Source organism: Heterodontus francisci, chromosome 17, assembly GCF_036365525.1.
Source record: "Heterodontus francisci isolate sHetFra1 chromosome 17, sHetFra1.hap1, whole genome shotgun sequence".
NCBI lineage: Eukaryota > Metazoa > Chordata > Chondrichthyes > Heterodontiformes > Heterodontidae > Heterodontus > Heterodontus francisci.
Window position 1 is genome coordinate 7,082,663 of NC_090387.1, and position 13,631 is coordinate 7,096,293.

Genomic DNA, 13,631 nt, shown 5'->3' on the forward strand with positions numbered 1-13,631 from the left:
AGGTACACCCACAGTGCTGTTAGGAAGGGAGTTCCAGGATTTTGACCCAGTGACAGTGAAGGAACAGTGACATAGTTCCAAGGCAGGATGATGAGAGATTTCGAAGGGAACTTACAGGTGATGCTATGCATCTGCTGCCCTTGTTCTTCTCGGCAGTAGAGATTGCAGGTGTGGAAGGTGCTATGTAAGCAGGCTTGGTATGTTGCTGCAGTGCATTTTGAGGCTGGTACACACTGCTGCCACTATGTGTCAATGGTGGAGGGAGTGAACGTTTGTGGATAGGGTGCCAATCAAGCAGACTGCTTTGTCCTGGATGGAGTCGAGCTTCGAGTGTTGTTGGAGCTTCACCCAGCCAGGCAAGTGGTGAGTACTTCATCACACTCCTGACTTGTGCCTTGTGGACAGACAGGTGATGAGTTACTTGCTGCAGGATTCCTAGCCTCTGACCTGCTCTTGTAGGCATGGTCTTTATATGGCTACTCCAGTTCAGTTTGTGGTCAATGGTAGCACCTTGGATGTTGATGGTGGGGGAATTTAAGTAATGATAATGGCATTGAATATCAAGGGGAGGTTATTAGGTTCTCTTGGAGGAGATGGTCACTGCATAGTTCTGGTTCCCATTCTTACCTTATACACTATTTTGTAAGCAACCAGAATAGTATACAAAAAAAAAAGCTAGCTATAATGAAAAATTTCAGGCTGAAGTGCTATAAGAGTATTTTTGGTGGAATAGATCACTTATATCTTAAGAAAAACATTGATTGGAATAGGCTGCAAATTTAGATGGGTGGATGAATTCTTAAAGATTTATTTCCTAATAAACCACTGGCCAAGCCAATTTAGAATGCAATCAATGAAAAGAGGAAATGATTGGGAGGTTTCTCAGTTTGCAGCAGTGCCATTTGCTGTTCGGCTGCCATGATTACTCTTAGCCTACTCACTAGTTTATAATGCAGAAGGGGGAAAATGAGTTCTAAAAGTCAATGCTGCCTTTTGGTAGAGTGCAAGAACAATTCAGAAACTGCTAATATTCAAGCCAATGCAGCTATATTCTTGCAGTTGGATCAGATCCATACAATTCAATTAGAGTCTTGCAACTTCCTAACAGTCAATGATATTTAGTAAGCACATTTTTCTACAGAGTATGTAGACCCAATGGAGTTAGTTTGATGTTCTGCAAAAAAAAAAAAAAAAAATCCACTACATGACATGCAGAGGTTACTGATGTGAAAACATATGGACTTCAAGTTTCTGCAAATCTTTAGAAGCTTTATATTCAAAATTTGGCTTGAGAAAAAAAAAAAGGGTTTTAAAGAAAAACAGTGAAAAGGTTGATGCTTTCTACCAGAGCAGAGCATACTCCAGTTGGAAGATCAAGTTCTACCAACTAGAGAATGAACACTGCAATTGAGGAACTTAAAGATCATTTCTATTCAAACAATGGGCTAGACCCAACCACTGGTAACACAGCATTGAAGTCTGCACAAGCCCTGCTATTCATGAACTAGTTTGTGTAGTTTAAACACTAGACTTAAGTGCACGAGACAGTTCTCACTGCTGTTGCTCAAAATCAGCATCAACTTTTTCCATGCAAGCCAATGGAAACAAAGATTTAAATCTTAAATTTAAAGGCTAGGCCTCATTTCCACCTATACAGCATAAAAAAAAATGATTAGTCCTTATTGGATTTATTGTATACCTAGCCTGAGAAATGTAGTAGTTAGGATAACTATTCACTCCATTGGTTTGTTCTTTCCTTCCTCCCCACTTCACCTCCAAAGTGGATATAGTAGCAATAGTTCTTACTCCATACCAATACCAAGCACAAGAGTGAAGCTCCATTCCACTGGAGCAGAAAAGCTCATTTTGACAGTGCAAAGAAAAGCAATAGGAAATTGGTCCAATACATTTAGGTACACCCATTTTGCAGTATGACATTGATCTGATCCCATTCTAGCTCTAGCTTTTAAAAGGCTAAAGATTAGTCACAAAAAAAAAAATGTTTTATATGGTTCCAACAGATTTGCCCATGAAACCTCTGCTGCTTCTCCTAATTAAGTGGCAAGGGTAGAGTGCTAAATATCTTCAGTAGCCAACTGTTTCTGCAGATGAATTCTGGCCTGGAAAGTTTGCACTTTGATGCTATTTATCTGCAGTTTACCATTTAAATTTTATCCCTTTTCTCCAGCAAGCATTAACTTGTACTGAGTCAGTTCCAGACAGCATCAACCATTTGTCACCCAAAACAAAAAAAAAAAACAATTCTTCCTGCAAAATACAGCATAGGCCACTTAATAGACAAGACCCTACCCTCACCATGATTTGCATCAGGGTTACTGATTAGGAGCAGGAATCTGAAGTATCATTTCTATCCCCCACTCACCTCTCCTTTAACCCCCTCTTCTCCCCCACCAAATCCAATTTTTTCATGGGATGTGGGCATTGCTGGCAAGTCCAGCATTTGTTCCCCATCCCCAATTGCCCTTTACAACCATGAAGCTTGTAGGCCATTTCAGAGGCTAGTTAAGAGTCAAGCACATTGTTGAGAGTAGAGTCATTTGTAGACTAGACCAGGTAAGGATGGCAGATTTCTTTCCTGAAAGGACTGTAGTGAGCCAGATGGGTTTTAACAAAGAATTCATGGCACCATGAAAGACTAGCTTTAAAAAAAGTTCCATATTTATTATTTTGAATTTAAATTCCACCAGCTGCATGGTGAGATTTGAGCCAATTAGCCTGGGCCTCTGGATTACTAGTTTAGTGACATTACCAGCACTATTTCTCCAGTTAGAGTCAACTAATTCAGTACAGGTTAAGGGCCTTAGCTGGTATGGTATAACACCATAATACATAGTGAAATTGTTGATCCTTAGCTTCAGTTTGGTTTGATAACTGACACTAGTTTCTGCCAGTGCAATGTTGAGGTGTGCAATCTGTATCAAAGATACACTTAAAACAAAAACACATGTATGACAGGTAATATTTATTAAGTTGTCAAAGCACTGAAAGTTTTAAAATCCTCATTATCCAGTTAATTGTAACTGACTTCAAATCAAACAGGTTGTGAATTGGTGATTACTAGTTACCTTAACTTCAGATTTGCAGTTTAGCTATCATTTAGTGTTCTGAACAAACTAATTACATGCCTTAAAAATGTAGTACCAATATTGACATCTTGCATACCAAAAGCTATTGGCAGAGCTGGGTCTTGATTTGATCTTAGTGGTTTTTTGGCATCTGTATCAAGGAAAAAAAAAAAAATCAAATGGAAGATTGTGGAACCAGTCAAGTTCATTCATATACTGCAAGTTGAGAGTCTTTCCTACTTGCAGCACAGTTAAGCTCAGTCTTTACTCAAGTCAAACCTAGGTGCTAGTCAGTTTGAATAAAATCCAAATTTCATCAATCTTCCATTTTCTGCACATGCTGTTTGGTTCATCAAGCTTGCACTCTGGAGCTTTTGCTTCAGACTCATTCAGCATTCACATCTACTCAGCCCTGAATTGAGTTTGATATGGTTTCCTTTGAGGCTGACTTGTTTAATGGTTTTACATTCTATTGTTGGATCACCAGATCAGAAGTACTGCCTTGAAGACCATCAGCTTCAGTTTCATTTTGGCCATTCACTTCAGCTTTGCTTGTGGATTTGCTGTGGTCCCTCACTTCATCTACAGAGGTCCCATTTGCAACTGTTCCAGAGACTTCATTGTCCTCTTTAGTCTTACTAGTGGATTCATTCAGACTTTTTTCACCATCTACAGGCACCCCATTTTCAGTTTTTGGGGAACTAGTTTCCTCAGTCTTAATCACTTCTGCTGAAACATTTGGAGAACTTTTAGATTCAGGCAAAGGATCTTTCAAAGCATCATCCATTTCTTTATCAGAAGACACCTTTTCTAACACCATTTCAACTGAACATGTAGTTGATTGTTTCTCAACTAGTGGATGTGAATTAGTAGAGTCAGACACAAGACTCTCTTCAGGAAGTGTTCCATCATCTTCAGACCCCTTTGTGGGTAGCTCTGTGTTGATCTCTATTTTCTCTTGTGAAGTTTCAGTATACACAGTTAGTTTAATATCTGGTATTAGTTCAGAACTAGTCTTAAGCAGGGATATTTCTTCTGCATGATCTTTGTGGCTAATCATTTCTGGAGTTTGTTCACAGTTGGTTTCAGTCACTTCCTTTTCTGCATTTGAAAATGTCTCTGGAGCAGATTCTGCCACCAAGGGATCATTTGATTCTGCTGAGACTACATGCCCATTTTCTGGTGCACCACCAGTCTCTGGAGTACATTCTGCCACAGGATCCTTTGATTCTGCTGGGAATACATCAGTCACACTTTCTGGTACACTGTTTTCCCTTGAAGTGTCTACGGATAGATTTCCCGATCCCTCCATTAACTGGCTGTGAGCTTCAACATTTATGTTCTCTCGCATATAGTTTGGACTCTCCAATGAATGCTCTGCAAATGGTTCAGTTTTTACATCAGCTACTACTTGGACAGTGGGGTGAAGAGATTCGCTCACTTTTTCTTGACTTTCATCTTGAGTGTCTGGTCCAACTATATTTTTCTCTAGTTCAGCACATCTTGACATTTCAGTTTTTAATATATCAGTTGGTGTTTCTGGAGTTATTTCAGACAATTTTGGTATCTCAGCTTCCTTAGGGGGTACACATCCAGATTCAGACTTGGCCTCCTGGACAGAGTTTTCAATTTTTTCTTTCAAAACAGATTGTAGAGAAGCCCTCTCCTGGTTTACAATTGACTCATGCATACTCATTGCAGAAATTCTCTCAGGAACTTCACTAGATTCCACCTGGCTATCTTCTGGGTTCACATGAGAGTTTTCTTCCAATTGTTTATCTTCCATGATTTTTGTTGTAGCATAGTCACACAGACTTGATTTTTCAGTTGAAGGGTCTTCAGTCACACTTGTTTCTTTGTCCAAAACTAGTTTCTCCTGGATTTCTTCATTGGAGCCAGAGTCTGGTATTGCACCAATTTGTGTTTCACCTCCACTTGGCACTGGCACATCTAGAACTTTAGTAGTCAGGTCAATATCTGTACAGCTGGATTGCACTTCAGCTTCTGTTGTGAGACAGTGTTCCACCTGGTCAGGTGGTTTTGTTGCTTTTAACAAGTTTTGAGGGCTTACACTTTGTTGTACATCAGAAACATGTGCAAGATCAGTAGAGGCACTCAATGCTGGAACAGTTGCTGTTTCAGTTTTTGTATCAGGTGTTGCCAAGCCAGTTTGTTTTTCTGCAGGTATTTCACTGGCCATTTTGGGAGCCTCAGTTTCTGGTTTCTCTTCAGGCAGCTCAACTTCTGTTGTCTTGACTGGTTCCTTTGAAGCATCTGAATTTTCAGGCTCATCTGGTTTCACCTCAGGATTTTCACTGGACTCTGCAGTAGTTTTGCTCTCCTTTGGGTCATTCACATTATAGCCTCTCTTCTTTCTGCTCAGCCTTCCACCCATGCTGTTAACTGTAAATTGAAAGAATTGAGATGTCAAGTGGCATGGTTTATGGTTATGGATATGGTTTAAATAAAATTATACACCACAGAAGGCACATTTTCATTCATGGATAAACTAAGGTGGATTAAAATGTTTCAACACTTGGAAATTTACTCAAGACTTAAGTATTAGAGAATCACTGGAGTACTTCAAATTCCAATAGTAATTGACTGTATGCAAGTTACCTGCAGTACAGTATTAGGAGGCAAAACAGGCTGCATCCATAGAGATTTGGTCAGGGGTTGTGCTGATACTTTCCCCACACTAGCAATTCAGCTACATAGATTGAGGAAGGGGAGAAAAAGAGTGAAAATGTTACTTTAGGTATCCCAGCACTCACCATCTGTGCTCAGGCTCAAGTTCACACCTGTCCTCAGGTTGCATAACAAGTTTGCTAAAAGATGCAATTAGGCACACCTCACAAGTGGCTTTCAAATCATGTTCATTTGTACATGGTCATGCTGGCATTTCCTGCTCAAGTGTAAACATTACATTAAGAAATTATACTGCAGTCAAACCAGACAAAATGGTCATCTGATGGCTAAGGTTAGGATTGCTTGATATTGCTTCAAAGTTCCTGTTGCACAAAGCATGATTGGCAAATTAAAGACAATTTACTCCACCCCAGATGAAGAGCACCCTCTGGCATTTCAATTACTGCCCACTTACAGAAGTGTCAATTGCAAGCTTACTTCATGCTAGGGCATTGAGGAAGTTAGTAGAAAAGTTTTAAAAACAGCCAAGCCCAATCCTCTCATCCATAAACCACCGCGGACAGGGTTGCAATTGAATAAAGGCATTCCATATAGACATGGTGTCACAGACCAGAGATCGAGAACATTTTGGTCTCTAGGGCAAGCTAATTGAATAGGAAGCAGAGGAGGAATAAAAAAAAATCAAGTCAGTTCAAACTAGATAAAAACCTATGGAGATTATAGACTATACATTTTCACATGAATGTAAACTTCAGGAGTAGGTGCCCAAGTTGGTGGAAATCTGATGAGACAGTGAATTAATTGGTGGCTGGAAGATCCTGACAGGACAAAAGAATTGATGTAATCTAGTTCAAGCAGACAGCTTCCAAAAACATGCAGCTATAAAATGGCTTTTAGCAATTATTTCAGGCTGCTGAGCCTGAAGTCCTTCCCTAGGGAGTGGGGGGGGGGGGGGGGCACTTCAATCACAAGCCCCAACGGGCAGTGAGCTTTTGACTTAACAGGATCTTAAACCTACATGTAAAAAGCACATGAACTTGGATAAAATCAAAATCCACCTTCTCTTCTAGTATATATCCAAATGGCAAATTATGAAAATTCAGTTGGACTGCAACAAGACAACATAGAGATGAGGCCCTTTCCTGAAAGATGTTAGTTTACCTTTTTAAAAAATTGGTTTTGATTTTACAGAATACATGGTTTATTGATTTACTCTAGGGTTTTATCTGGATTGTCATCTTTTGTCTTACATTTTTAATAGTGCCATTAGTGCACTAGTAAAGTAGACCTCATCCCCATGACCTTGAGACTAAATAACCAGAGAACCCTTGCCGATGTATTTCAGCAAACTGGTATTGACCTCATTAGCAAACGGATTGTCTGTTGACAAGACAACAGCTGAATTAGTCAATAGCATATTTAAGTAGATCTTCCATTTTCAAAAATGGACTTCTAACATACCCGATTTCTGAAACATGGCTGCTCACTTCTTGCATGTCAAAACATGAGATTTCAAAACATTAGATTTCACTATTGTTGGCTTTAGAGTTGAACCAAGTGTACAGACAGCTGAATACAGATTCACAATTGAGCGCTGCTGGCTTCATCTGTCCAAAGGGATAATAAAGCATCACAAATCCTGATCTAGGTTGGCTATGTTAATCAATACTGTGCAAGAAATTAAGATAGCTTGAATCATGAAACTGCCAAATACACCATGCCAGGATTTGCAAAACTGAACATGTTTCAGTCTCGAGATGCAATTAGCCAGGCTACAACAAATTCTGAGGGAAAAAATCCATAGTACCCAACTATAATCCTGCATGTACTGTAGGTTGCAGCAAAAGCCACTTTAAATTTAGAGCATCCAGAGGTGTTTGAGGCAAAAGTCTGTTCACTTGTTTAAAGATTACATAGATGCAGAATTATATTTCTAATTTCATCTGTGAAATAATCCCTCACCATTCTAGTGAGCAAATATTAGCACCCAGTTTAGGTCTGCAAGTAACTACTCAATCTTAGGGGATGGCAGGGAATTTGTTGGCTGTCAGCTCTGGGATTTAGGTTTAAAGATTTAGCTCAGTTGCCCCCTACACTATCCCAATTGGGACTTTGTTCACAGGATGCAGATGTCACTGCTAAAAGCCAACATTAATTGCCCATCCCCAATTGTCCTCAAGGTGGTGATATGAACTGTTGCAGTCTGCATTGTGTAGGTGCAACCAGTGCTGTTAGGGAGGGAGTTCCAGGATTTTGACCAAATGGTCATGAAAGAATGGCAATATAGTTCCAAGTCAGGATGGTGTGGGGCTTGGATGGGGACTTACAGGTGGTGTTCCTATGTGTCTGCTATCCTTTTAGGAAAGAGTTTACAGGTTTGGAAGAGTGCTCTTGAAGCTTGGCAAGTTGCTTCAATGTATCTTCTAGATGGTACACACCACAGGCATGGTGCAGTGGTGAAACAATAAATGGCACCCCACCCATCACCTTAATCAAACAGGCTGCTTTATCTTGGATGGTGTTGAGCTGCACTCATCCAAGCAGGTGGAGTGTATTCCAGCATACTCCTGACTTGGAGGCTTTGGGGAAAAACCAAGTGACTCAGAATACCCAGCCTCTGACCTGTTCTTGTAGTCACAGTATATGGCTGGTCCAGTTATATTTATGATCAGTGGTAACAGTGAGGGATTCAATATTAATGCCATTGAATGTCAAGCAGAGATGGTTAGTTTTGTTGGAGAGAGTCATTGCCTGGCACTTGGGTGGTGCAAGCGTTATTTTCCACTCATCAGCCCAAGCCTGAATGTTGTCCAGGTCTTACTATATGCAGATAATGATGTCCATACCTGAAATGTTGCAAATGGGACAGAACATCCTCACTTGACTTTGGAAGATCATTGATGCAACAGTTGAAGATGGTTGGGCCTAGGACACTGGAATGAGGAGCTTCTGCAGCAATGTCCTTGGGCTGATGGGATTGGCCTCCAACTTGCACAACCATCTTCCTTTGGTTTCCCTTCTCCCCTCCCCACCACCCCTTGAGTGAGGGCAATTGCTAGATCAACCTGAAAACTAGTTTGCATACAGCAAGTTCTGTACAGCACAAATGGGAGAATCTGCCTAGCTGTTCCCTCTGAACTAGGAGAAAGATCATTGAAATGGATCTGCCATGTGTAAAGAGCAAACCTACTGAAATATGGAATCAAATTCAAACTAAGCCCCAGTGTTTTAACAGGCAACCATAGGAACTAGATTTCTCTTACCTACGTCAATAGAGTTAGTCAGGCATTCAGAAAGCTCAATGTTGCATTTAGCTTACTGTGTCTTGACAAGAGGTGTGGGATGGAAAAAAGCTTCAACTACTCTATCATCCAAACAGATTCTAGCTTAAAAATTCAACTGTCCAATAAAACAGAAGTTCAATCTCAGGACATTGGAAAAAAAATTGTCTATAAATTGACAGCAAGAGGCTAGCTTGACATTTGGATTCTAGCTTCATTTCAGCAGTTCAGGCAAGTTGCTTCAGAGGCAGCACAGCTGACCAGGAGCAGCCCTTTGACACATGTGGGTGGGGGAGGGGAAGTGAAGGGAGAAGCAATAACAGAAGGGAGGATTATAGGTCAGCTGCCCCCTTTGATTCCACCACCCAGGAAAAGAGCCCACATTTTGGTTGCATCTACTTTCTAGGCTCAACAATCTGAATAAAACAGGCATAATGCTAGTTTCAGGCAGTTTCATGTAATGTATTTGTCCACTGAAAGGCAACCAGATTCAGAGCTACAAAGCTAGAAATGAAGACCAAAATGCCTGACCTGTGAAGGAAATAAAACAACTTTACAGCATACAAAAAGGTACAAAAAACAACAAACCTTTTGTAGATGTGTACAAGATACATTGGTTACTCAGCTTAGATTTAAAGCTTATATATAGGGGTCAGTATAGTGGCCATTTTTTCTGCCTCTATTGCAGAAGCATTACTTTTAGTAATCATGCCTCAAGGTCAATTAATTCAATCCATTCCTACATCAGCAGGAGCAATAGGGTAACAATCTCAAAACTGTTTCATGGTTAGTAAATAAGCCAGTGATGACTCAATTGGTGAACATATATTAGAGTTATATAGATGTAAAAGGTCCCAAGTGGTTTATTGTAACTAATGGAGGGCTGCACTGGTCTCCAATCCCTCCTTTTCCCCTGGGTGTGGACTTCATTAACACCCACATCCCACAAATCCAGATAAATGGTAAATATAAAAAGTTGGGAAAAACAAGGAATCAACAGTTCAGGGGAAGGAACACTTTTCCAGGATTCTTTATAGAAAGGATAGTTGTTCCAAACTGTTACTCATTTCAAAAAGATTCTCAGCAGCCCCATTTGGAGATGCAGACTGAATTCAGATAGAGATGGTTAATATAGTTCCTTCAAATAAGGAATAATTCATTGTTTAATTGAAAACCCTTTGATCTGTCTGGACAGGGAAGCATGAAGGCCCTACCTTAAACTATTACAGAATGCAAGAGTTGTGAATTTATAGCACAGGATATTCAGCCCAACTGCTCTGTGCCACTGTTCATACCTCAAACACTGATTCATTCAGCAAGTGAATGGACCACCACACCACACTACCAAACCCTTCCATAATCTTGAGACACTCAATAGGTTCTTCCTCAACTTTTCTACCTATGAAAACCCCAGCCAGTTTAATTTAAGTATAACCTCAGTTTTGGTATCATTTTTAAATTTGTGCGCATGCTGTCTAGTGCCTCCATAGTAGATTTTAATAAGTGAATTTGGGACAGTTATTTTCATGTGATCAGAAATAATTTAATTAGATTGAACTAAGCAAATCCAATCATGCTGCTGTTCTGTATGTTTCCTTTACTGGAGGAATAAAGTTAATTCAATGTCAAAACCAATCTTGCTTCATCCATCTTTGCAGAGGCTGAAGGAGTAAGCACATTGAAAGACATTTAGTCCAGATCATTGCTCTAGCCCCATTCTTTGTCATACAACTAGCAATAGGACAAGCCACTTTCTACATTAGGAGCTGATCAAAAAGGATCTGCATCCCTGAAGTGAAGACTCGCTTGCAGATTAATCTACTTCAAGATGGAACTGGGCTTTCTGCATAACCAATTCATCCATCGATGGAAGAAACAAGTAACCCAGCAGCAAAATATCGACATTGTGAGCCAATTGAAAAATAGCGTTAAGATTTCAGGTTGCAAAGAATCTTAAAATCAAGCCAAAACAAGAATGGTTATAAAAGCTTGGGGCCTCGCTCAAAACCAATTATAGCGAGCAAATGGAGTGCAACACCAACGCCCCGCTGTGAAGATAGGGTGGAGTCTGACCTTCCAGGTACCAATCCACCCGCCTCCCCCTCTCCAGCAGAGTTTAAACTGGGAGCGCTTCTTATCTGGAGTGAAAAGCACAGAAACATGGCCAATCGCAGGAATACAGCGGATAACGATGTTTCAGTCACTATTAGTTCATAACTAAACGAATTGATACAGGTTGAAAGAGACAATCCCGCATTTGTCGTCGGAGCTGTTCAGAGTATCAATAGGTAAAACAGATCAGCAGCTGGGACACCCTGGAATGACCGAGCCCAGGTGCTGAAAGCGCCTGTTACTCCCTCCAGACTAACAGGATAATTCATCGCCACTGCAAGTAGCCGCCACACCCAGTACAGCTCCGGCCAGTTTTACTCATCTCAAATTTCTCATACAACTAGCAGTGAAATGCGTTAATACATCCAGGAAATTAGCCTCGACTCAAACCCCCTTCACCTATTTGTTTCCCTCTCCTCCTCCAGGGAGAAATCAACTAGAATATTCCAGGAGGTAGGACTATCCCAGTCAGTGGTTCATTCCCTTCTCAATTGTTGGCCACATTGAACAAGCGGCGAGAAAGCGCCAGTAAATTGGAAGGAATTTCACCTAATTTATCCCCGTACGAACTAGATCAAACGTGCGCTTTAAATTTCAAAACCCTCTTAGGAATAAATACTGCAGCAAATTCATGGGAGCTGATCCTACCCCAGGTTCAGTTTCCTCGGTGAACAGATGGAATGTCTCAATGTGACTGTCTCGACCAGGAATTCAAACCATTTTTAAAATTAGTTGGGACTACAGACTGGCGAGTGCTCACTCACTCCCATCTGGAGTGGTGAATCATCCCTCATTGAGTTTAAGCGTTTTTAAACTGAGTATAGGATTCTTCATTCCCAAGTTTATTTAATGAGCTGAAAAGTTAAACTCCAGTTTCCCACATGCAAGTCACTGAAAGGTGCAGCGTAACATTTGCTGAATTGAGATTTTTCTAAAGTCACGGATTTCAATATAATAGAGCGTGTTCCTGCATGGAAAGCAGTCCCAGACTTTCCCAGCTCCTTAATGTAGGCACAAGCAGTGATTAGTTTAAGTGGTTCATTGTTGAATCTATTCCCCTTCCAATTACTGTCTGATCTCAGTTACTCAAAGGAGGACAAACCACAGCATATTTCAGTAGCAGCTGATCACAGGGGATTTTCTCCCGAATAAAGTGGATTAAAATTAACAGTTTGTTCACGGTTTAGAATCTCATTAATCTTCTGCACTAACAGTCCAAAAAAAAAATGACTCGGGCATTTCCTAAATGATTTAAGTGGATGTTTAAGGCACAACATAAGATTCAGAATCTGGAAGGTTCGGCGCAGAGCAGACTTCCTCAGGGCTATTGAGCTACAGGAGCCTTCCCGAAATCAGCTCCAATGTCGTGTCGGAGATTGGAGAAAGCAACGCTTAAACGGGACAGGCGTGGGGCTCACTACTCCTTTTAAAGAGCAGCGAAGATACAATAGAATCGTGAGGGGAGGGGGTGAAAAGTCGCTTCTAAATGAGAGGCGAGTGTTCCTCCTAAACGGGACAGTAGTTCCCTCTAATCAGCTTTGCTCGGTTAATACATGAAACTGGACACAGGGAAGGAGAGCGGGCAGCTCAGTCCTGGAATAAAGTGTAAAAAGTCTTGGTCCTGGTTACAGGGAGCGAGCACATGGAGAACAAAGAAACAAAAAAAAACCCACCGCAACATCACCGGCCTCGGGGCTCAAACAAACATCTTTATACAACTGGGATCCCAACCCAGGAGCTGCAGTTGAAGCGCCGGATTCGGTTAGAAAACCCCTCCCTGACTCAAAAGAATTTCAAACCCCAGCAACATTAAAAAAAAAGATTAAAATGAACCCTCCCCGTCGCAAGACAGAGAAAAAGCCTCGACTCAGCGAGCCTCCCTTCCCGGACGGACCTACCGCTCTGCGCTTCTCCTCGGCAGCAGCACAAGGACCTGCTCCACTCGCCGAACCGGCTCTGCACCGAATGAGGGGCGGAGCGGGACATCTGGAGGATACCCAAGCCGGAGCTACGGCGTCTCCTCCCCGCCTCTAATTTATTCCCTTTCCACTCAATCGCTTTGAGTACATCATCTTCCAATTGGCAGTTTCTCCCTCCCTCTAAACATCAAACCTTCCCACACTTTTATTTGACATTAAAACAGTTGATTTGTTATGTCTTTTTTTTAAAAAGGTAGAATGAACAGTCCCTTTTGCTAATGGTTTGTCCCCATTGTCAGAGAGTCCGCCCAGTTTTCACGCCAATCCAGCCCACTCCCTGTTCCTCCTTTCCCGGATTCCCGATCAGATGTTAAACTTGAAGCCCCGTCTGCACCTTGTTGGATGTAAAAGACCCCTCAGCAGGGCAGTTCTCCCCAAGTGTCCTGGCCAAGATCTATCCCTCAACCCACATTACTAAAGAAGCAGATTGTCTGGTCATTATCACATTGCTGTTTGTAGGAGCTTGCTGTGCACAGCGTTTCCGACATAATAACATGACTGCCCCTCAGTAAATATTTCATTGG

The 13,631-nt window shown here is 41.2% G+C and overlaps 1 protein-coding gene across 1 annotated transcript; it reads right to left on the reverse strand.

The window, feature by feature from the left end:
• Positions 1-3,000: 3,000 nt before the first annotated feature.
• si:dkey-56m19.5 (fap1 adhesin) lies at positions 3,001-13,114 on the reverse strand. Its single transcript, XM_068048880.1, has 2 exons — positions 13,027-13,114; positions 3,001-5,489 (listed from the first exon to the last, which is right to left on the reverse strand). The coding sequence occupies exons 1-2, from the start codon at positions 13,112-13,114 to the stop codon at positions 3,556-3,558; spliced, it is 2,022 nt and encodes a 673-aa protein (XP_067904981.1). The 3' UTR covers positions 3,001-3,555.
• Positions 13,115-13,631: the final 517 nt, after the last annotated feature.

Bases quoted from the DNA above. Each gene is read 5' to 3' on its own strand.
- si:dkey-56m19.5 (XM_068048880.1), bottom strand. From the start codon at position 13,114: ATGTCCCGCTCCGCCCCTCATTCGGTGCAGAGCCGGTTCGGCGAGTGG. The intron at 5,490-13,026 runs GTAGGTCCGTCC...TTCAATTTACAG, and splicing joins CCGAGGAGAAGCGCAGAGCG to TTAACAGCATGGGTGGAAGG.